This window comes from Oncorhynchus clarkii, chromosome 17 (assembly GCF_045791955.1).
Source record: "Oncorhynchus clarkii lewisi isolate Uvic-CL-2024 chromosome 17, UVic_Ocla_1.0, whole genome shotgun sequence".
NCBI classification, from domain to species: Eukaryota; Metazoa; Chordata; class Actinopteri; order Salmoniformes; family Salmonidae; genus Oncorhynchus; species Oncorhynchus clarkii.
In genome coordinates, this window is record NC_092163.1 from 47566330 (window position 1) to 47591218 (window position 24889).

At 42.5% G+C, this 24889-nt stretch overlaps 2 protein-coding genes across 2 annotated transcripts; both read left to right on the forward strand.

The window, feature by feature from the left end:
- Positions 1-3389: 3389 nt before the first annotated feature.
- Positions 3390-6799, forward strand: LOC139370996 (tubulin alpha chain-like). Its single transcript, XM_071110955.1, has 4 exons — positions 3390-3519; positions 4639-4861; positions 5146-5294; positions 5397-6799. The coding sequence occupies exons 1-4, from the start codon at positions 3517-3519 to the stop codon at positions 6375-6377; spliced, it is 1356 nt and encodes a 451-aa protein (XP_070967056.1). The 5' UTR covers positions 3390-3516; the 3' UTR covers positions 6378-6799.
- A 7657-nt stretch (positions 6800-14456) lies between these two features.
- LOC139370997 (tubulin alpha-1C chain) lies at positions 14457-17789 on the forward strand. The gene is made up of 4 exons (XM_071110956.1): positions 14457-14565; positions 16119-16341; positions 16429-16577; positions 16682-17789. Exons 1-4 carry the CDS (start codon positions 14563-14565, stop codon positions 17654-17656), a joined length of 1350 nt encoding a protein of 449 aa, XP_070967057.1. The 5' UTR covers positions 14457-14562; the 3' UTR covers positions 17657-17789.
- The last annotated feature ends 7100 nt before the right edge of the window (positions 17790-24889 follow it).

Genomic DNA, 24889 nt, shown 5'->3' on the forward strand with positions numbered 1-24889 from the left:
ATGATGATGTGCAAGTAGAAATACTGGTGTGCAAAAGAGCAGAAAAGTAAATCAAAACAATATGGGGATGAGGTAGGTAGATTGGGTGGGCTATTTACAGATGGGCTATGTACAGCTGCAGCGATCGGTTAGCTGCTCAGATAACTGGTGTATAAAGTTAGTGAGGGAAATATAAGTCTCCAGCTTCAGCAATTTTTGCAATTCGTTCCAGTCATTGGCAGCAGAGAACTGTAAGGAAAGACGGCCAAAGGGGGTGTTGGCTTTGGGGATGACCAGTGAGATATACCTGCTGGAGTGCGTGCTACGGGTGGGTGTTGTTATCGTGACCAGTGAGCTGAGATAAGGCGGAGCTTTACCTAGCATATACTTATAGATGACCTGGAGCCAGTAGGTCTGGCAACGAATATGTAGCGAGGGCCAGCTGACTAGAGCATACAGCTCACAGTGGTTGGTGGAATAAGGGGCTTTGGTGACAAAACGGATGGCACTGTGATAAACTGCATGCAGTTTGCTGAGTAGAGCATTGGAAGCTATTTTGTAAATGACATCGCCGAAGTCGAGTATGTTTGGCAGCGTGAGTGAAGGAGGCTTTGTTGCGAAATAGGAAGCCGATTCTAGATTTCATTTTGGATTTGAGATTTTTAATGTGAGTCTGGAAGGAGAGTTTACAGTCTAGCCAAACACCTAGATATTTGTAGTTGTCCACATATTCTACGTCAGAACCGTCCAGAGTAGTGATGCTAGTCGGGCGGGCGGGTGCGGGCAGCGAAAGGTTGAAAAGCATGCATTTGGTTTTTACTAGCGTTTAAGAGCAGTTGGAGGCCACGGAAGGAGTGGTGTATGGCATTGAAGCTCATTTGGAGGTTAGTTAACACAGTGTCCAAAGAGGGGCGAGATGTGTACAGAATGGTGTCGTCGGCGTAGAGGTGGATCGGGGAATCACCCGCAGCAAGAGCGACATCGTTGATATATACAGAGAAAAGAGTTGGCCCGAGAATTGAACCCTGTGGTACCCCCACGGAGACTGCCAGAGGTCCGGACAACAGGCACTCCGATTTGACACACTGAACTCTGTCTGAGAAGTAGTTGGTGAACCAGGCGAGGCAGTTATATGAGAAACCAAGGCTGTTGAGTCTGCCGATAAGAATACGGTGATTGACAGAGACGAAAACCTTGGCCAGGTCGATGAAGACGGCTGCACAGTACTGTTTTTTATCGATGGTGGCAATCAAACATCAGATAAGTATTGTAGGCCTATTTAAGCAACTGATTACGGGACCTAATCCCATGTACTTGAGATGTTCAAATATCTTCCATTAGAGACGTGCACGGCTCATTTTGTAGAGTATTAAATCATCTTGCTGCAGAGATAAGTACATGAGTAAACACATTCAAGAGAAACCCAGCTCCTGGATCCCTGCTGATATATTAGAGAGAATCACATTCAACATTCAGGTTCTACTAGCATATGTTACCAATAGCCCAATTGTCTGCCACACACCCTGCAGAGCCCCACACACAAATCCATGTATAACAATCACTAACACACATTCATCATCATCATCACTTGTTTTTTTTTATATAGCCATGTGGTTTGACTTCTGTTCTATTTAGGCCTAAATGCATTTTCTCTTTGTTCAGCATTCAGACACATAATGGGGATATTGATTCAATTTAAACTTTTCCTGTCATTTTCTTCCATAGATTATCATCAAAGGCTTGTAGCGGCTATAGATTCATGGCATAGGTCTACATGTGTTTCAGGAGTAAAATAAAATACTTGTCATTTGTTTCTTCATAACAGCTTTCTTCCTGACCATACATAAGATGCACCTGCTAACATACACTAAGAACACAGTTAGACTATTTACTCATTCATGCTCAACATCTTGATGTGTTTTACAGGATTTCATCCATGTTTTGGCCAATCCTAAAGGGAAGGAAAGTATATGTGGTCCATCTGTCTGGGATTGTTGAGTTGGGATGCAAGTCAGGCAGACAGGCAGACAGGGGCAGTCAGGAGAATCTGATGCAGCTGTCTCTTTCAAACACAGCCCATCTCTTACTTTATCCCTTGCCCTCAGTCCGATATTAGTGAAATGATGACTGTGTGTGTGTGTGTGTGTGTGTGTGTGTGTGTGTGTGTGTGTGTGTGTGTGTGTGTGTGTGTGTGTGTGTGTGTGTGTGTGTGTGTGTGTGTGTGTGTTGAGGGTTATTCACAGGGAGAGGAAGAGAGGTGACAGACAGCTGGGCCAGGGAGAGGAGAGGGCAGACAGCTGAGGGGCCATGTGTTTGATGGTAACTAACCACAGTGACACATCAGTCACATGATTCACTGCAGAGGAATGACGTCACTGCAGCAAAATCTTGAACAAAGAGGGGCGGAGGTCTGGCCAGGCAGACTAGGGAAGCGGGGGTTAGAAGAAGGAGGTTGGTGCAGCAAAAGTCATACTCTAATTTAATACATGAATTAACTCCTTGTTAGAGTCTGGCCTCTGACATTTCTGTCAAGCATCTTCAACTTCTCATCTTTTTATTTATTTTTATTTTTATTTTTATGGAATCCTATTTTGGTAACCTTTTTTCCATTTTATGTTAAATTGGCATGAAAGTATTTTCATGCACTTGAATGAACATGCTGTCTTTTGTGAGATTTTATACTGGTTTGCATCCTCTCCATCTCAGTACATTTCATTTGTATTTGAATGGCATCAAATGACAGAGGCGATATGGCTAATGTGGTGCTAGATATTCTGCTCCACATTTTATAACAGCGCTGTATTGTTGGCACAGAATTTAGTTCAGCACCCTAAGCTTAAAGAGATTTGGGACTAAATGATTAATTGACTTACAAAATAGAGTGCATGTGGCGCAATGTGTGCGTGTGTGTGTCTTTGTTTTGAACGGGTTAGATTTGACCATTCAGCACCTTACTCAAGCCTGTCTTCATTTCTTTCTTTTTTACATGGGATATACAGTATCTCATGTAGACCTATGTGCAATGTCATCCAGCAAAAGGCACTCTATAAACGGTGTGTCCATTACTGCTATTTAGACCTTTGTAATGGCTTAAGAGACTACAAAACATATTTTACATAACATTTTATAACCCTCATAATGTTTTTCATGAAAGCAAAAATAATAATATTCACATAAACAAATAATTTTCAGTCACCATAGACTGGTCAACGCCAATTGTTACTTAATCACTCTCATTGAGCTAAATTCCATCTACAATGTTTATTAGGCCTACATATTTCATTTCGACTTCAAAATTATAATAATATAGTAATAAAACTAAAAACAACGTAATTATCTGCAAACATGCTTTGTCTTTTGTCATCGAATCTGGGCTGTGGCTGTGTGTCGCTGTCTGGTTCATTGAGTGAGAAAGCACCGCCTCCGCCTCCTCCCGCAGTGGCCAGCGCACTCTGAAGCTGTCTAGAGAAGTGTGCACTGTTCGTCTTTCCGGCGCCTCTATCCCAGCATCATACCTTTCCTCATAAAGCAATCAAAATGGTGAGCCGTTCATTTCATAAAAAAAACAAAAACATTTGTATTGTATCATTATTTTTTTTATATATATTTTTTTACAATTGGGTATACAATTTCTGAGATGTTCCGTTTTGAGACAGTGATTAGGGTACATTTGTAATTACATTTTGATTATGGGTGGGTGGCTAGAAAGGATGCACGGGTCTTGTAGGTCGAGAATGTTCTATTATTCTTAAACGCGCGTTTAGTAGTAGCCTACAGAGTTGGTGTTGATGTTCAGTTTAGTTGAAAAATGGTTTGTAGTGTTCAAACCCAGGTTTTTTATAGGAACATCCTAAATGGCATCTATTTTAAAACAAGTGTAGGCTAATTTAGAAACAGACACGCAAAATGTAATAGACTGCTCTGCCACACAAAGCAAGCCACTCCCTAAGGAAATTTGGGAATGGTGTGAATTCAGTCATACAAAAGCCCAAGCCCGACGCATGTGTTGGCCAAATACAAACAGTTTGATTAAGCCTATGTGCAATATAATTATAATAGACTGTTATGTGTAATTTATCAGATAAATATTCTGTTATTGAAAAATGAAATACATGTAAGGTAAATGTTTTATAGTGTAGCATTTACTGAAATTCAGAATGTCCACATGAATTATTCATATTGCACTCAGTGAGGTAGGCTAGCATCTGCCACAACATTTAGCACATTGTACATTTATTTTTAGTCTATCAGCATGTTTTTGTCTGTGCAGAATGGTACCAAATCTGACTTGGTATTTCAAAATGTATTTTTTAATGATATCAGCAGTTATGACCCTTGTAACAGGTGCTAGGCTAGCATATTGAAAGTGACTCATTCAGACATCAAGGGCAGGTTTCCCTGACTCAGATAAACCTAGTGCTGGATTACAAAGCATGGTCAATGGAGAATCTCCATTGAAATACCTTTTTAGTCCATGACTAAGATTAATCTGTGTCCGGGAAACCGGCGCAAAAGCACACATCCAGACTCCAAAGGTCTCATTATGACTTTTTTGGTTGTAATTTACTTCTTGGAATGTGATTATGAGAAGTTAGGACACTTGCCTCAATTACATTTATTTTTTAAATTAATGATATACTTTTTCATTTTTTGAACCAGCGTGAATGTATCTCAGTACACGTGGGTCAGGCTGGAGTCCAGATGGGCAATGCATGCTGGGAACTCTACTGTCTGGAGCACGGGATCCAGCCTGATGGTCAGATGCCCAGTGACAAGACCATTGGAGGAGGAGACGACTCCTTCAACACCTTCTTCAGTGAGACTGGAGCTGGCAAGCACGTCCCCAGGGCTGTGTTTGTGGATCTGGAGCCCACTGTCATTGGTACGATCACTTTGTCTTGAAACAATAATGATGACACTGTGCAACACACTAAAAACAAATGAGTGCCAAATACATAATAGCATAACACAACAGATTAGATAAACTGGAACAACACTCTCACTCACGGCTGCACAAAAATAATGTATTTTATAATCAGCCGCCACCCCTACATTTGAATTATCACATAGAACCATCACCCTTCCCAAAGAACCCTTAAGGAACCTTCATTTTTTTGTGTGTATCATTCTTGACTTCTTCAGATAAAAGCTCTTTCTTTGTTCCAGATGAGGTGCGCACAGGAACTTACCGCCAACTCTTCCATCCTGAGCAGCTGATCACTGGGAAGGAGGATGCAGCCAACAACTACGCCCGTGGTCATTACACCATCGGCAAAGAGATCATAGACATGGTTCTGGACAGGACTCGCAAACTGGTGAGAATCTCCAACAACCTCTAGTGATGCCTTATTGTACATCCTTTATATTTATTGTCGTTGTCCAACCATAATGATCTGAACATCTCTCCTTCTCTCCAGGCTGACCAGTGCACTGGCCTCCAGGGCTTCCTGGTCTTCCACAGCTTTGGAGGTGGCACCGGTTCCGGTTTCACCTCCCTGTTAATGGAACGCCTGTCTGTTGACTATGGCAAGAAGTCCAAGCTTGAGTTCTCCATCTACCCAGCTCCCCAGGTATCCACAGCTGTTGTTGAGCCCTACAACGCAATCCTGACCACCCACACCACCCTGGAACATTCAGACTGTGCTTTCATGGTAGACAATGAGGCAATCTATGACATCTGCCGTAGGAACCTTGATATTGAGCGTCCGTCCTACACTAATCTTAACAGGTTGATTGGCCAGATTGTGTCCTCCATCACTGCTTCCCTCCGATTCGATGGTGCCCTCAATGTTGATCTGACAGAGTTCCAGACTAACTTGGTGCCCTATCCCCGTATCCACTTCCCCCTGGCCACCTATGCCCCAGTGATCTCAGCAGAGAGGGCTTACCATGAGCAACTCTCTGTGTCTGAGATCACCAATGCTTGCTTTGAGCCATGTAATCAGATGGTAAAATGTGACCCACGTCATGGCAAGTACATGGCCTGCTGTCTGCTGTACCGTGGCGACGTTGTTCCCAAAGACGTTAACGCTGCCATTGCCACCATCAAAACAAAACGCTCCATCCAGTTTGTAGACTGGTGCCCAACTGGTTTCAAGGTTGGTATCAACTACCAGCCCCCAACTGTGGTACCTGGTGGAGATCTGGCCAAGGTCCAGAGGGCAGTGTGCATGCTTAGCAACACCACTGCTATTGCAGAGGCCTGGGCCCGCCTTGACCACAAGTTTGACCTGATGTATGCCAAGCGTGCTTTCGTGCATTGGTACGTAGGTGAGGGTATGGAGGAGGGAGAGTTCTCTGAGGCCAGGGAAGACATGGCTGCCCTGGAGAAAGATTATGAGGAAGTGGGTGTCGACTCCATTGAGGGAGAGGGAGAGGAGGAGGGAGAGGAGTATTAAATACCCTGCCAAATTCACACATTCCTATGTGACCCAGAGCTGAGTATGACTGAATTGTTTCCACTACACTCTTAGAAAAAGGGTTCTTCGACCGTCCCCATAGGATAACCCTTTTTGCTTCCAGGTGAATCATTTTTGGTTCCAGGTAAAACCCTTTTGAGTTCCAAAAGGGTTCAACCGTGAACCAAAAAGGGTTCTTCAAAGGGTTCTCTAACAGGGACAGCCAAAGAACCCTTTTAGGTTCTAGATAGAACCTTTTTTTCTAAGAGTGTATGATTCTGTCTTGAACAACCAATATAATGAAGTAGCAGGATGGTAAGGTGTAGTCTACAAGTCTTAAAATATGCTCACTCACAAAGGCTGATGTCCTTGCTTAATCTGTGCTTTTGTAGCGAGATCCTAATAAAATTATCATCAATAAAGAAGTTTGTTCTCTGTCTCTGTTATGACATCATGTAACAATGTTATAAGTCACATACAGATCAGTGACCACAGAGTAAATTGATATCAGTAGGTTTATATACCCAAGTAAAATACTTATTTTGCAAACATTACTTTTATCTAGACTAAGCATGTCTGTCTCTGTCTAAGCTCAGTTTTCATACTGATAAAACATTTGTAATGTTATATTCTTCAGCAGGCAATTTTACATATTGTTATCCTCAGCAGTTTGCTAATGTAGTTGGGCTGGTAGATAGAGATTGATAGATAGACCGCTAATATTTGTACAGTGCCTTCAGAAAGTATTCAAACTGCTTTACTTTTTCCACATTTTGTTACGTTACAGCCTTGTTCTAAAATGGATTAAATAAATAAAACATCTCAGTAATCTACACACAATACCCCATAGAATTGTTGCAAATGTATTAAAAATGTAAAAACAGACATACCTTATTTACATACAGTTGAAGTCGGAGGTTTACGTACAGTGCCTTGCGAAAGTATTCGGCCCCCTTGAACTTTGCGACCTTTTGCCACATTTCAGGCTTCAAACATAAAGATATAAAACTGTATTTTTTTGTGAAGAATCAACAACATGTGGGACACAATCATGAAGTGGAACGACATTTATTGGATATTTCAAACTTTTTTAACAAATCAAAAACTGAAAAATTGGGCGTGCAAAATTATTCAGCCCCTTTACTTTCAGTGCAGCAAACTCTCTCCAGAAGTTCAGTGAGGATCTCTGAATGATCCAATGTTGACCTAATGACTAATGACTAATGATGATAAATACAATCCACCTGTGTGTAATCAAGTCTCCGTATAAATGCACCTGCACTGTGATAGTCTCAGAGGTCCGTTAAAAGCGCAGAGAGCATCATGAAGAACAAGGAACACACCAGGCAGGTCCGAGATACTGTTGTGAAGAAGTTTAAAGCCGGATTTGGATACAAAAAGATTTCCCAAGCTTTAAACATCCCAAGGAGCACTGTGCAAGCGATAATATTGAAATGGAAGGAGTATCAGACCACTGCAAATCTACCAAGACCTGGCCGTCCCTCTAAACTTTCAGCTCATACAAGGAGAAGACTGATCAGAGATGCAGCCAAGAGGCCCATGATCACTCTGGATGAACTGCAGAGATCTACAGCTGAGGTGGGAGACTCTGTCCATAGGACAACAATCAGTCGTATATTGCACAAATCTGGCCTTTATGGAAGAGTGGCAAGAAGAAAGCCATTTCTTAAAGATATCCATAAAAAGTGTTGTTTAAAGTTTGCCACAAGCCACCTGGGAGACACACCAAACATGTGGAAGAAGGTGCTCTGGTCAGATGAAACCAAAATTGAACTTTTTGGCAACAATGCAAAACGTTATGTTTGGTGTAAAAGCAACACAGCTGAACACACCATCCCCACTGTCAAACATGGTGGTGGCAGCATCATGGTTTTGGCCTGCTTTTCTTCAGCAGGGACAGGGAAGATGGTTTAATTGATGGGAAGATGGATGGAGCCAAATACAGGACCATTCTGGAAGGAAACCTGATGGAGTCTGCAAAAGACCTGAGACTGGGACGGAGATTTGTCTTCCAACAAGACAATGATCCAAAAAATAAAGCAAAATCTACAATGGAATGGTTCAAAAATAAACATATCCAGGTGTTAGAATGGCCAAGTCAAAGTCCAGACCTGAATCCAATCGAGAATCTGTGGAAAGAACTGAAAACTGCTGTTCACAAATGCTCTCCATCCAACCTCACTGAACTCGAGCTGTTTTGCAAGGAGGAATGGGAAAAAATGTCAGTCTCTCGATGTGCAACTGATAGAGACATACCCCAAGCGACTTACAGCTGTAATCGCAGCAAAAGGTGGCGCTACAAAGTATTAACTTAAGGGGGCTGAATCATTTTGCACGCCCAATTTTTCAGTTTTTGATTTGTTAAAAAAGTTAGAATTATCCAATAAATGTCGTTCCACTTCATGATTGTGTCCCACTTGTTGTTGATTCTTCACAAAAAAATACAGTTTTATATCTTTATGTTTGAAGCCTGAAATGTGGCAAAAGGTCGCAAAGTTCAAGGGGGCCGAATACTTTTGCAAGGCACTGTACGCTTAGGTTGGAGTCATTAAAACTCGTTTGTCAACCACTCCACAAATTTCTTGTTAACAAACTAGTTTGGCAAGTATTTTAGGACATCTACTTTGTGCATGACACAAGTAATTTTTCCAACAATTGTTTACAGACAGATTATTTAACTTATAATTCACTGCATCACAATTCCAGTGGGTCATACATTTACATAGACTAAGTTGACTGTGCCTTTAAACAGCTTGGAAAATTCCAGAAAATTATGTCATGGCTTTAGAAGCTCCTGATAGGCTAATTGACATAATTTGAGTCAATTGGAGGTGTACCTGTGGATGTATTTCAAGGCCTACCTTCAAACTCAGTGCCTCTTTGCTTGACATCATGGGAAAATCAAAAGAAATCAGCCAAGACCTCAGAAAGAAAATTGTAGACCTCCACAAGTCTGGTTCATCCTTGGGAGCAATTTCCAAATGCCTGAAGGTACCACGTTCATCTGTACAAACAATAGTACGCATGTATAAACACCATGGGATCACACAGCCGTCATACCACTCAGGAAGGAGACACATGCTGTTTCCTAGAGATGAACGTACTTTGGTGCGAAAAGTGCAAATCAATCCCAGAACAACAACAAAGGACCTTGTGAAGATGCTGGAGGAAACAGGTACAAAAGTATCTATATCCACAGTAAAATGAGTCCTATATCGACATAACCTGAAAGGCCACTCAGCAAGGAAGAAGCCACTGCTCCTAAACCACCATAAAAAAGCCAGACTACGGTTTGCAAATGCACATGGGGACAAAGATCGTACTTTTTGGAGAAATGTCCTCTGGTCTGATGAAACAAAAATAAAACTGTTTGTCCATGATGACCATTGTTATGTTTGGAGGAAAAAGGTGGAGGCTTGCAAGCCGAAGAACACCATCCCAACCATGAAGCACGGGGGTGGCATCATCATGTTGTGGGGGTGCTTTGCTGCCGGAGGGATTGGTGCACTTCACAAAATAGATGGCATCATGAGTAGGGACAATTATGTGGCTATATTGAAGCAACATCTCAAGACATCAGTCAGGAAGTTAAAGCTTGGTCACAAATGGGTCTTCCATTGACCCCAAGCATACTTCCAAAGTTGTGGCAAAATGGCTTACGGGCAACAAAGTCAAGGTACAACAAAGCCCTGACCTCTATCTTGTAGAAAATTTGTGGGCAGAACTGAAAAAGCGCGTGCGAGCAGGGAGGCCTACAAACCTGACTCAGTGACACCAGCTCTGTCAGGAGGAATGGGCCAAAATTCACCCAATTTATTGTGGGAATCTTGTAGAAGGCTACCCAAAACGTTTGACCCAAGTTAAACAATTTAAAGGCAATGCTACCAAATACTCATTGAGTGTATGTAAACTTCTGACCCACTGGGAATGCGATGAAAGAAATAAAAGCTGAAATAAATCATTCTCTCTACTATTATTCTGACATTTCACATTCTTAAAATAAAGTGGTTTTCTGCAGCATTTCTGCAGCATTGAAAGTCCCCAAAAACATAGTGGCCTCCATCATTCTTAAATGGAAGAAGTTTGGAACCACCAAGACTCTTCCTAGAGCTGGCCGCCCAGTCAAACTGAGCATTTGGGGGAGAAGGGCCTTGGTCAGGAAGGTGACCAAGAACTCGATAATCACTCTGACAGAGCTCTTGAGTTCCTCTGTGGAGATGGGAGAACATTCCAGAAGGACAACCATCTCTGCAGCACTCAGGCCTTTATGGTAGTGGCCAGACGGAAGCCACTCCTCAGTAAAAAGCACCTGACACTCTGCTTGGAGTTTGCCAAAAGGCACCTAAAGACTCTCAGACCATGAGAAACAAGATTTTCTGGTCTGATGAAACCAAGATTGAACTCTTTGTCCTGAATGCCAAGCGTCACTTCTGGAGGAAACCTGGCACCATCCCTATGGTGAAGCATGGTGGTGGCAGAATTATGCTGTGGGAATATTTTTCAGTGGCAGGGACTGGGAGACTAGTCAGGATCGAGGCAAAGACGAACGGAGCAAAGTACTGAGATCCTTGATGAAAACCTGCTCCAGAGCTCTCAGGACCTCAGACTGGGGGGAAGGTTAACTTTCCAACAGGAAAACAACATTTATTTTGTCATTTAGCAGATGCTCTTACCCAGAGCGACTTACACGAGCAATTGGGGTTAAGTGCCTTACTCAAGGGCACATCAACCTTTTGGTTACTGGGCCAACACTCTTAACCCCTTACACTCTTAAGGGGTGGAAGGTAGCCTAGTGGTTAGTGTTGGACTAGTAACACGAAAGGTTGCAAGATCAAATCCCTGAGCTGACAAGGTAAAAAAGCTGTTGTTCTTCCCCTGAACAATGCAGTTAACCCACTGTCCCTAGGCTGTCATTGAAAACAGGCTTGCCTTGTTAAATAAAGATAAAAAACACTAGGCTACCTGCTGCCCCATGACTCCAACATGTCATGGTGGGATCAGCCAATGGTCACCAGGTAGGATTAGCCAATGAAGTTGGAAGTCCCACCCAGTTGACTACATTAAAATGTTGGAAGCCCTCAATGGCACTGCCCATGCTAATATTTGGCCACTAGAGGCCTCTATCACTCTATGGACTGCTGCAAGACTTTATAAAAAATATCTATGATGAGATTCATATTCAAAAACTCTGGCTCCATCCTGTGGTTTGGTATGTGTCTAGTGTCTGCTGTTTCCTGAGTAAGCCTGCACTGTACCAGAAATACTCCACTGACAGATCACTGTCCATGCAATAGCAAGGTTATTATAGTAAACTGAAACTAATCATGAAAAATATATTTCATAAACTGAAATACAATAATTCACAAACCCGTTTGAAAAACTAAAACTATACTGAAACTATTATCCTTGACTTTAAAACTAACTCTAATAAAATGTAAAACATCATGAATTATGTTCAAAAATCGAATGGGGTTTTCAAATTGGGGTTTTCAAGCTAATGAATCTGGTGGGTAAATGCTGCCAGGAGATGGTGATGTTTGAAATAGGCTTAGTTTGTGCATCACTATAAGTCTCTCTTGACTACGGGAGAACAACTTCCCCCTCTAAGTGAGGACTTCAAGTTCAAGGCCTACCGGGGGACTGCAGGCAATGTTTTCCAAAAGCAAGATCGTGGTCAATATTAATGGGTATAAAAAAATTATCTGAACACAATCATGGTATCAATACTTGCTTCTATTTCACCAGAAGTATGTCCTTGAAGTTATAAGGATCATTTGCAGCCTGCAGTACCCTGGTCGGCCTTCAACTTGAGATACTCAATGAGAGGCAGCAGCAATAAGCTAGCCTGCAACGTCACGTCCTAGAGTAGCTCAAACTGTGCATGCAATGTTTCCAAAAACGCCTCCATGAAGCAAAATGGCGACACAAATGCGCTACTAAGATTTCACATAGGAAAATATGAGGTGACGTCATCGATGGCTCCGTCTATTGTTTTTACAGTCTATGCTGTCTAGACAGACGGGTTGCTTGCCTAGTTTACGATGCTCCAAGGTCTGGGATATCCGAGACTACATCACTATCAGCCATCACTAGCGAACAGTGAAAGAATCGGCTAGTAGATAACTTGATTATTCTTTCATGTCCTACTGAGGTGAAAAAGCATTGGATTGGTGTAAACATGGGTTAGTTACCTTTCACCATATTTTTTTTGACCAGTTTCAGCACTATTCCTTTTAAATCCAAGTCATATTGAGATTGACTTTATAATGTAAAGGGCCAATCAGCATTTTTGGTAAAAAGCTGAGGGATGGAGCTGGGGAAATGTAACCATTCTAAAATTCATAGAGAGCTATGGATTCAAAGACTGACCATCCATGATATCCAAAATTATAGTTTCACCCATGTTTTGAGGCTTTACAATATTAGTTTATATTTACTTTGTTTATAAACATTGGTGTAAAAAAGCTTATATGTTGGGTTGTGATGGGTATCGACAGTTGAACTAAGCTCATGAGGCATTTATAAGTTATATTCTTCAAGAATCAATGGGTACATATCATTAATTTATAAATCCAAAAATGTATGAAGCAATTGCTGATTGTACCTTTAAACCTAACAAAACCTATAACCCTTCACGCTATGTATTACTGCCCCCAGGCTGCAAGAAGTGACATCCCAAAAAACACAACAAACTATATAACACAAATGGCTCCTAGCCTGGCCCATGCATGCTTTCTGTCCATAACACTAGAACTAAATAATACAACGAAATATAAATATTTGTATATAACTGAAACTAAATAAAAAGTAGCAAATCAGTGTAAAGGTTTTCCTCCTCTTCCTCTGCAGAGGTGTATAGCAAGGATCGGACCAAGATGCGGCATGGTAAGTGTCCATGGTTTTTAATATGAAAAACTCAACATGAACACAAATACAAAACAATAAACGTGAACAAAACCGAAACAGTACCGTGTGGCAAACAAACACAGACACGGAAACAATCACCCACAAAACAACAGTGAAACCCAGGCTACCTAAGTATGATTCTCAATCAGAGACAACTAACGACACCTGCCTCTGATTGAGAACCATACTAGGCAGAACACAGAAAACCAACCTAGAAACACAAAACATAGAATGCCCACCCAACTAAAACAAACAAATAACAAGAACTAGGGTCAGAACGTGACAATCAGGTCTGAAAACTAACTGAAACTAAACTCCAAATTAAAATCTAAAAACGAATATAAATTAAAACTGATATGTAAAACCCAAACTATAATAACCTGTGCAACAGCCCTCTTTAATGACCCAGCAGACTCAGCAAAGTTTTTAAAAAGAGGGAGAAGTGCTTCCTTGAGACCAGTAAAATGACAGCTGTGTCCTCCAAATTAGTTACAAAGTCAATGTAGAAAGATTCTCAGCTGCAATAGGCTTATATCAAGCAGATCCAAAAAATAAATCAAGAATTATGATTAAATCTAAAGCAAAATCATATACCCTAGGGCAAATTTAAAAAACTAAAGATGACAGATAAAGATGGTGTCAAAGGTTAGGCCTACATTGTTATCATTTTCAAATTAATCGGCTATCAAAATAGTTGTAAAACCTTGCTGTGGGAATTTGCTTATCTTCACCGCATTGTACTTTGGTTGTAGGATCATGGCTGGAGAATATCCAGCTTTTGTCAGAATTGACTTTTCGTAGCAGGTTTAGAAGAGCTTAAGCAGCAGGTTAGGTGAATTAACATGGCATGTTAGGACAATTAGGTTAAGTTTAGGAAAAAGGTTAGGGTTAGCTAAAATGCAAAAAAAGCAGAAAGACTTTTGAAGTCTTTTGAAGTTTAGACATGATATGGTTGGTCGTAGGTAACACTTTCACGCCATTTCCTTCATTCGTGGTCCTCAAATGGTCCTCCTTCAAATGGTCCAATAGAACGAGCAAAAACGCCTCTTCTTTTCCCCAGGTGGGCGGTAAATTTCAGTCTAAAGCCCGCCCAAATGTGGCGGACCGTCATAATCAGTAGCCTATATAAAGCCCCACCCTTACACATTACTGGAACTTCTCACATTAGACTCCTAAAGGTCCGTCTGTGAGAGTTGGTCTTTAATCTACTGCTTCTTATTTTATCTTTACTGCTCTTATAAAACTCCTCATCTTAGACATGGTAAGTTTGAATATGAAAATGACGAGAATTGTAATGTAGACTTCTTTAAATGTGTCATGATCGTGTAATAAAATTAGATTATGGATTATCAACAAAACATGACACCATAATTAATACCTGTTGCCTATATCTTCTATTGTCTAACACGTTTATACTTTGTATGATTTTTATTTTTTTCCCACAGTGACAGACATTCGATGTGACACAAATAGTTAGGACTGCGCCACAGATTGAGGTCTTTGATTCCTTATGTAGGGCGGCATTTAGCCCTTTCCTCCTCTCCCCGCTCATTGACCATAGTAGGCTATTCTTGCTTTGTTGCATTGCGGAAAGTGGCATGCATTTGTAGAGAACATGTGTCCTGGTCATATTCATAACTAGTCTACAATGCAAAAGCAGTAAAATAGAAAATGATCTGACACACCATCGAGATGACTTAATCGTGATTTATTGCAGATATTTTTTTATAGTCTGTTGCCGGTGGAAGTTCGAGGGGCAGGACCTTGTATAGGATAATAATCAAATGTCTGGGTAGGCAGATATCGTTACATTCTTGTCAATACCTGAATAAACCGAGAGTCAGACCACGTAGTGCTTTCTTATCTTGTGCAAATAAAAGAAACTAGACGGGCTGCTCCAGCCTATATCAATCATTATAACCTGATTATATTGTAGTCCCTTATACTCCAGAGGCATTGACCTGTACACTTTTATTTTAGACGACGCCATTTCGTTTCGTTGGAAAGGGGAGTTGCCCATTCAATGGCATAGCCTATTTGGCTCAATCTGAATAAATTTAGATAAACAAAAAAAAATCAGGGTCGCTGAAAAAAAACAACTCCACTCTTCAGAGTAGGCTAGTGTCAATTGTGCCATATCAGGGATTTTTCTGCCGACCCATACATAGCTAATCCTTGCCATGCTGATTTTCAGTAACGTTACATCGAGGATTACCACAGTCGACAGCTATAATCACTCCCATTGTCATGAGCACCGAATGACAGTGCCATAGCCAATAACACAGATGTAACACGTAAATCCTGTCAATTGTTTCTCATGGTTTGATTAGGCCACATTGATTTAAATATACATCTTTAAAATGAGTCATTGACATGTAGTAGCCTAAGTTAAACACGAATAATAACCAAAACGTATTTTAATAATGGTCTGGAAGTGTATCCTTACATTTCTGTCTAAATCTTGATTAAATTTAGAAGAGGTTAAACCCCTCAATAATTTAGAGCCATGAATAGACTTACTCTACTCCAAAATCTGCTGCCTGTAGTCATGTGCTTTCTCTGCAGCACCAACACAGAGCAGGTCTGTCTCCCTCATAGCTGCATATAATCACTTACAAACTGAGTCAGGTGACCAGGGTGTGCTTGATTTAGATCCAAGGCTATGCATAACTTGAAAACATACAGGTACACAAGCCCATACAGCCAAAATGTCTTCCTCGTGAAAAGGCTTTTTCAAATAACTGGAACTCATCTGTAGGAAAGACTACTAATATCTGAGCACTCAATTTTACGTGATTGTTCATTTTTCCACAGCGTGAGTGTATCTCGGTCCATGTGGGCCAGGCTGGAGTCCAGATCGGCAATGCATGCTGGGAGCTGTACTGTCTTGAGCATGGGATCCAACCAGATGGCAAGATGCCCAGTGACAAGACCATTGGAGGAGGTGACGACTCCTTTAACACCTTCTTCAGTGAGACTGGAGCTGGCAAGCACGTCCCCAGGGCTGTGTTTGTGGATCTGGAGCCCACTGTCATTGGTAAGATCACTGTCTTGAAGCAATGAGGTTCTGCTAACATTGGTATATCTCCTTAGTCTTGAGAAAAGCGAACTGATCTTTCTCCAGATGAGGTGCGATCTGGAACTTACCGCCAGCTCTTCCACCCTGAGCAGCTGATCACTGGGAAGGAGGATGCAGCCAACAACTACGCCCGTGGGCATTACACCATCGGCAAAGAGATCATCGACTTGGTTCTGGACAGGATCCGCAAACTGGTGAGAATCTCAAAGAACCTTTAGTGATGTCTTATTGTACATGGTACAACCTGCCTAATTACTGAATTAACAATACATTTGAAACATCTCTTCCTTCTCTCCAGGCTGACCAGTGCACTGGCCTCCAGGGCTTCCTGGTCTTCCACAGCTTTGGAGGTGGCACCGGTTCTGGTTTCACTTCCCTGTTGATGGAACGCCTGTCTGTTGACTATGGCAAGAAGTCCAAGCTTGAGTTCTCCATCTACCCAGCTCCCCAGGTGTCCACAGCTGTTGTTGAGCCCTACAACTCAATCCTGACCACCCACACCACCCTGGAGCATTCTGACTGTGCTTTCATGGTAGACAATGAGGCCATCTATGACATCTGCCGTAGGAACCTCGATATCGAGCGTCCTTCCTACACCAACCTGAACAGGTTGATCAGCCAGATTGTGTCCTCAATCACTGCTTCCCTCCGATTCGATGGTGCCCTCAATGTTGATCTGACAGAGTTCCAGACCAACTTGGTGCCCTATCCCCGTATCCACTTCCCCCTTGCCACCTATGCCCCAGTGATCTCAGCAGAGAAGGCTTACCATGAGCAGCTGACTGTTTCAGAGATCACAAATGCCTGTTTTGAGCCATGTAATCAGATGGTGAAATGTGACCCACGTCACGGCAAGTACATGGCCTGCTGTCTGCTGTACCGTGGCGACGTTGTGCCCAAAGATGTTAACGCTGCCATTGCCACCATCAAAACAAAACGCTCCATCCAGTTTGTAGACTGGTGCCCAACTGGTTTCAAGGTTGGTATCAACTACCAGCCCCCAACTGTGGTACCTGGTGGAGATCTGGCCAAGGTCCAGAGGGCAGTGTGCATGCTTAGCAACACCACTGCAGTGGCTGAGGCTTGGGCCCGCCTTGACCACAAGTTTGACCTGATGTATGCCAAGCGTGCATTCGTGCACTGGTACGTAGGTGAGGGTATGGAGGAGGGAGAGTTCTCTGAGGCCAGGGAAGACATGGCTGCCCTGGAGAAAGATTATGAGGAGGTGGGCGCAGATAGCGTGGAAGGAGAGGATGAGGGAGAAGAGTACTAAGAAGTATCAGGAAACTTCAGCCTGTCTCAACACATTCAACCATTCCTCATGGAACAATGCTTTTCTGTCCCTTTGTAACCTTGACTTTTAAATATTGCTCTATTTTCTTGCAATAAAAGTCCATTTCAATGTTTGTAAACTTGTTTGTGGTTCATTACCCTGCATATAAAATCAAATGATTACTTCATTTTATGTGGATGCCAAGTTATGTCTCATAATACAGCACTCACTATGATTGCTCTGCTGTGTTGGATATCACAGCTTGCTCTGAATGAGGCTGAACATTGGGACTGTTTCATAAAATCTATGCAAATATAGTCGGAATAGGAGAACCAATGTGGGACAACAGTCTTTTGATCCCTCTTCAGCAAAACGACTCCTTTGTTCTTGATTGAGCATTTGACGCATTCTGGTTTGATATAGAGGAAGTTTGTGTATGTCATTGATAATTGTGCGCTTAGGCTGTGTGTATATATATATATATATATATATATATTAGCTACCTTTCCTCAGTAATTTGATGTCAGTAAGGGGCACTTTGGATGGTATCCACATACCCTTCAATTACAAATAGTTGTCCTCTGAATTATTGTTAGCGGTGTTAATATTAAAGACCTCTGACCTGTACTTCAGAGCTATAAAAGAGTAGCATCTTATTACATTCATACCGGTGTCATCAAATCCCTGTGTGAGTGACGTGAACATGTTCAAAACAAGCTAAAACAGCATTTCCTATTCTCTTCCTTAACGGGCAATTGACTGTTGAGGTGAAAGGCCTGAACTTTGAATATAAGGTCTTCAGTGGAGAGTGAAGGTTTCAGTGTCTACTGTATGCAAAATTACTTTGGAAACCTCTTGAGATTTGGAATATTTTAATTGTATTTTGTGGAAGTGGTCTGGGTCTGATTAAATAATCCTCTTAAGTATCATGCATTGACATGAGGTATGGGCTGATATTTTCCTGGCCTTTGTTTGGCTCTGCTATAATGCCAGAGATGAGGACAGAGTGTACACCTACCCCCAAAACAACTTCCTGTGGCTACAATGCCTTGCGAAAGTATTCGGCCCCCTTGAACTTTGCGACCTTTTGCCACATTTCATGCTTCAAACATAAAGATATAAAACTGTATTTTTTTGTGAAGAATCAACAAGTGGGACACAATCATGAAGTGGAACGACATTTATTGGATATTTCAAACTTTTTTAACAAATCAAAAACTGAAAAATTGGGCGTGCAAAATTATTTATGTTTGAAGCCTGAAATGTGGCAAAAGGTCGCAAAGTTCAAGGGGGCCAAATACTTTCGCAAGGCACTGCATGCGCCCAAAGTCTGAGACCACATTATTTTAACATTCCAGACAGCAGCTCCATTATGTACAAATATTGAGTAATCTGTGTATGACAAAATAATAGAATACAATGGCGTCTCCCTAGCATGGCATTTTCTTATGAATGGTTTAGGGTACTGTTATAACACAAATACTTTATGAATTATACTTGAATTGATCATTTTTGTTCTTACTTGCAGATCATTAACTTAGAGCTTGACTGTTGAGGTTAGATAAGCAGGAGGAGAATGATAACATACAGAGCATGTTGCCTCATGCCAAATCAAATGGTATTGGTCACATACACATGGTTAGCAGATGTTATGGCGAGTGTAGCGAAATGCTTGTGCTTCTAGTTCCGACTGCAGCAATATCAACAAGTAATCTAACAATTCCACAACTACCTAATACACACAAATCTAAGTAAAGGGATGGAATAAGAATATTACATATAAATATATGGATGAGCAATGACCGAGCGGCATAGGCAAGATGCAATAGATGGTATAAAATACAGTTTATACATATAGGATGAGTAATGCAAGATATGTAAACATCATTATTAAAGTGGCATTAATAAAGTGACTAGTGTTCCATTTATTAAAGTGGTCAATGATTTGAGTCTGTATGTCGGCAGCAGCCTCTGTTAGTGATGGCTGTTAACAGTCTGATGGCCTTAAGATAGAAGCTATTTTTCAGTCCTCGATCCCAGCTTAGATGCACCGATACTGACCTCGCCTTCTGGATGGTAGCAGGGTGAACAGGCAGTGGCTCAGGTGTTTGTCTTCCTTGATCTTTTTGGCCTTCTTGTGACATCGGGTGTTGTTGGTGTCCTGGAGGGCAGGTAGTTTGCCACCGGTGATGCGTTGTGCAGACTGCACCACCAACTAGAGAGACGTGCGGTTGTGGGCGGTGCAGTTGCCGTACCATGCAGTGATACAGCCAGACAGGATGCTCTCAATTGTATATCTGTAAAAGTTTGTGACGGTTTTTGCCAAATTTCTTCAGCCTTCTTCACCACACTGTGTCTGTGTGGGTGGACCATTTCAGTTTGTCCGTGATGTGTACGCAGAGGAACTTAAAACTTTCCACCTTCTCCACTGCTGTCCCATCGATGTGGATAGGGGGGTGCTCCCTCTGCTGTTTCCTGAAGTCCACGATCATCAGCCATGCAGTCATGGGTGAACAGGGAATACAGGAGGGGGATGAGCACACACCCTTGTGGGGCCCCAGTGTTGAGGATCAGCGAAATTGAGATGTCTCCTTCCTTCACCACCTGGGGGCGGCCCGTCAGGAAGTCCAGGACCCAATCACAGGGTGGGGTTGAGACCAAGGGCCTCAAACTTAATGATGAGCTTGGAGGGTATTATGGTGTTGAATACTGAGCTGTAGTCAATGAACAGCATGTCCCCAGAGAGCCATGTTTCCGTGAAACAGAGTATGTTACAATCCCTACTTTCTCTCTGGAAAGCAACACTTGCCTTAATTTCTTCTACCTTGTTGTCTAGAATCTGGACATTAGTGAGTAATATACTCAGAAGAGGTGGGTGGTGTGCGCGCCTCCGAAGTCTGACTAGAAGGCTGCTCCGTCTACCTCTTCTGCGGCAACATTGTGTTGGGTCAGACTCTGGAATCAGTTGGAATGCCTTGGGTGGTTCGAACAAAGGATCCGCTTTGGGAAAGTCGTATTCCTGGTCGTAGTGCTGGTAAGTTGACATCGCTCTGATATCCCATAGTTCTTCCCAGCTGTATGTTATAATACTTAAGATGTTCTGGGCTGACAATGTAAGAAATAACGCATAAAAAACTAAATACTGCCAAAGTTTCCTTAGGACTACAAGCGAGGTGACCCTCTCTGTCTGCACGATGTGTTTCATGCACATTTCACACGGTCATTACCTACCTGGTCTGACCAGTGTAGTCGGTGCTGATAGATGGTTAACTGCAGCTTTAGCCAAGTGAACAATTAAGCATGTCATGGTTGCTTTAATTACGAGCTGCTAGACTCACTCATGTCTTTGAAATGGATGCTGCTTGGTATGTCTGCTGGGAGGAAGCACTAATACAGGAAACATGATATCTGTACATCAGAAGGTGATTGGGTCCTAGATTTTACAGTGAGATAAGATAGCTTTGAGGTGTGTGCGTGTGTGTGCGTGTGTGTGTGTGTGAAGGGAGGGGATAGAGACTCAGGTCATGGGGAACCTGATCAGTTGCCATTTGAGAATATTGGTCTTTATCGGGGGAAAAGGAACAGTGAAGAATTGCAGTGTGTAATCTTCCATTAAGGAAAGACAGAAGCAGGGAGAAAGAGAAAGGGAGCAAAAGACTAGGTTCTTTACTATAAGGCAGGTTGATTAGATTATAGTGCAAGGCCCATCACACATGAAATGAATTACCAAGAAAGCCAGACATGGGTAGCAGCTGGCCAAGTGCTGTACTGCTGCACTCATACAGCCAAACATAGAGAGAGAGAGACTTTGATGGATGAAATGTTTTAAAGAGATTGTTGAATAATTGGGAGCAAAAATTTAGTTGTGTCTTTGGATCTCAAAATGAATGGAAGAGGAATGGGAGGGAGCAAATCACAGAGCAGGAGGGAGAAGGAGAGGGGGAGGGAGAGATATACCTGGAGGTAGGGATGTACTGTAAAGAAAGGGGAAACCTCCCACAGTAGACAAGGTGCATGCTCTGCATTGCTTCAACATTAAAATGGATTGGTAGAATGTCTTTCACTTGCCAACCTATTGTCACACCCTGACCTTAGATTCTCTGTTTTTCTATATATTTTGGTTAGGTCAGGGTGTGACTAGGGTGGGTACTCTAGTTGTTTTATGTCTACGCATCAGGTCTCCAGTGCGCATCCACAGTCCAGTACGTCCTGTGCCTCTTTCCTGCACTCGCCCTGAGGTGCGTGTCATCAGCCCGGTGCCACCTGTACCAGTCCCACGCATCAGACCTCCAGTGCGCCACCACAGTCCAGAGCTTCCGGCGACGGTTCCCAGTCCAGAGCTTCCGGCGACGGTTCCCAGTCCAGAGCTTCCGGCGACGGTTCCCAGTCCAGAGCTTCCGGCGACGGTTCCCAGTCCAGAGCTTCCGGCGACGGTCCCCAGTCCGGGGTCTCCGGCGACGGTCCCCAGTCCGGGGCCTCTAGCGACGAGCTGCAGTCCAGAGCCTCCGGCGACGATCCACGGTCCGGTTCCACAAAAGCGGAGGGATCAGTGTAAGGAGGGGGGGCTGCGTCCAGAACCGGAGCTGCCACCGAGGGTAGATGACCTTAGATTCTCTGTTTTTCTATATATTTTGGTTAAGTCAGGGTGTGATTAGGGTGGGTACTCTAGTTGTTGTATGTCTATGGTTTTTGTCATCTAGGGTTTTTGTATGTCTATGTTGGCCTGATATGGTTCCCAATCAGAGACAGCTGTTTATCGTTGTCTCTGATTGGGGATCATATTTAGGTAGCCATTTTTCCCATTGTTAGTTGTGGGATCTTGTGTATGTTTAGTTGCCTGTCAGCACTAGTTTATATAGCTTCACGTTTCGTTTGGTTGTTTGTTGTTTTTGTTCATTCATTAAAAGGAGAATGTGCTCATACCACGCTGCACCTTGGTCCGATCCTTGACGAACGTGACGAACGTGACACCTATGGACTAAAGGAGCCTAACCTTAGTTCTTATAGAGCAGGACCTTACATGTTCTGTTAAGAGGCAAATTGGCTCTGGCAGTCAAAACAGCCAAACACTCTAAACGTGAATCGACTCTCAATTGCGGTACGGTTCTAGAAACATAAAGCCTTCTATATTCATACCACATGAAAATAATTTCACAAATGAAAAATACACCCTTACTGTACACTGTTTTAACCGGTTTTACCACAGTTGCACCTGACAGTATTCTTCAGTACACCATTTGTGGCGTCCGTGTTCCCTTTACACACAGGTGTTCAGAGACACAAATCGCTAATTAGTACAGGTCTTCCGTGTACATGCACACTAACCCACACAACCCAACATACAGAGCTGGCAACTAATTTGCCTCTGCAGTAAAATGCATTTAGGCTTCCTGGAACTTCACAGTGTACTTTTTTACACGTTGCTTTGAGGCTATGCACTGCAGTACAATAACACTGAGCAACAACTGAGCAATAGGCACTGTAGTATACCATTTTCAATACAGTAAGAAGTTATTCTTTCACTCGTTATCAACATATTATGCTTCTGTATATTTTGAATATGACTAAATTGTTTGGAATGTCAATTTTGACTTATTTTCTTAGATTCCTTGTCATTAGTGGGGGGTGGTTTTTGCTAATGACACCTTACTGGACACCTAGCATTCCTCCTAGTCACTTTCCAAATTCTTTGTTACCAGACCACTAATTCTCTGTCCTGCAGCAGCACACCCTGGACTCATGAGAAACACATGAAGAAGTCTATCGCCTTGGAAACCTGCTGCTTCTCCCTCAGATTCTCAAGGCTTACTCAGTCCAGAGCCTACCCATGTACTGCAAAGTATGTATTTAATTAATTTTGTTACAATAAAAGTTAGACTGGTCAACCAATAGACATTTTTTCTAAAACCCTTTGTCTCAGTTTGAAAAATACCTGTCACGACTTCCGCAGAAGTTGGTCCATCTCCTTGTTCGGGCGGCGTTCGGCGGTCGAATTCACCGACCTTCTAGTCATCGCTGATCCACTTTTCATTTTCCATTGGTTTTGTCTTGTCACACCTGGTTCCTATTCCATCAATTACATGTTGTGTATTTAACCCTCTGTTCACCCGCATGTCCTTGTCGGTAATTGTTTTCTTGTAGTGCTTATGCAACGGTATGCTGATATTCACCGGGTTTTGTTTGACCCATTTATTGTATTGTTCTGTTGACGGTGGTTTATGGATATTAAACAACACCGTTGTAAATCAGTTTTCGCTCTCCTGCGCCTGACTTCTCTGCCGCCAGTACGCACCTCAGTACGCACCTCACTACAATACCCACAAAAATATGAAAATACTACATTTACATTGTCATTGTGTCTGAGCTCAGAGGACATGACCGGATCTTAAATATAAGAACAACAAAGTGTTGTTCTGAAATCTGCTGAGCAGGATTCAAACAGAGATCACTCTAAACCAGTCGGTCATGCAGGATTAAATTGCACAGTCATAGCCCTTGCCTGCCAGAATATCAATAAAGTATTCCATTACCGTGGAAATGAAAGAAAGAGAGAGAAAGAGGAAATTAATTCAGCTCTGCAATCTTAACCAAATGAGCGTTGTGATATAAAATCCTGATTAATAAAACAAATGTCTGTTTCTGGATTTATTTGCACAAAGTACTTTGTTGAACAACTTTCCAATGTCTTACATAATTGATGCTGATGATGTCACTTATGTACATCTACTGTACCATTACAGATAAATGAAGGATATTAACAGTGAAAGAGAAGACAGACGATAGAGTGACAAGGAGTGGGACAAAGCAACAGGAGGAGATGATTTGAAGAAAAAAAAGCAGGGAGCAGACACAGCATCCTACAAAGGATATGTCAGCTGTCAAGGTGAGGAGGGGGAGGTGGGCTTGGCGATGGGGACATCTTTAGAGATGAAGGCATTAACGTGGGAAACAGTTTGGCCTCCTGCTATGGACAAAAGGGAGGGGCAGATGGAAGAGAGAGAGAGAGAAAACAAAGGGGGAAGAGGGCCTGCTACTGTGGGCCAGGGAGTGGCCTAAGACTGCATGTATGTTGAGGAGTGATGGATAGAGGAAGGAGGCAGGGGCTCTGGAGACTAGGAGGGAGGGAAGTAGGGTGTGGCTGAGGGGGGGGTGTTTGCAGGGAGGCAGCGGGGGATGGGGGTGAGGCAGATGGGATGTCCAGCTCGTGTATATAAAAGCCACAGCACTCCTCAG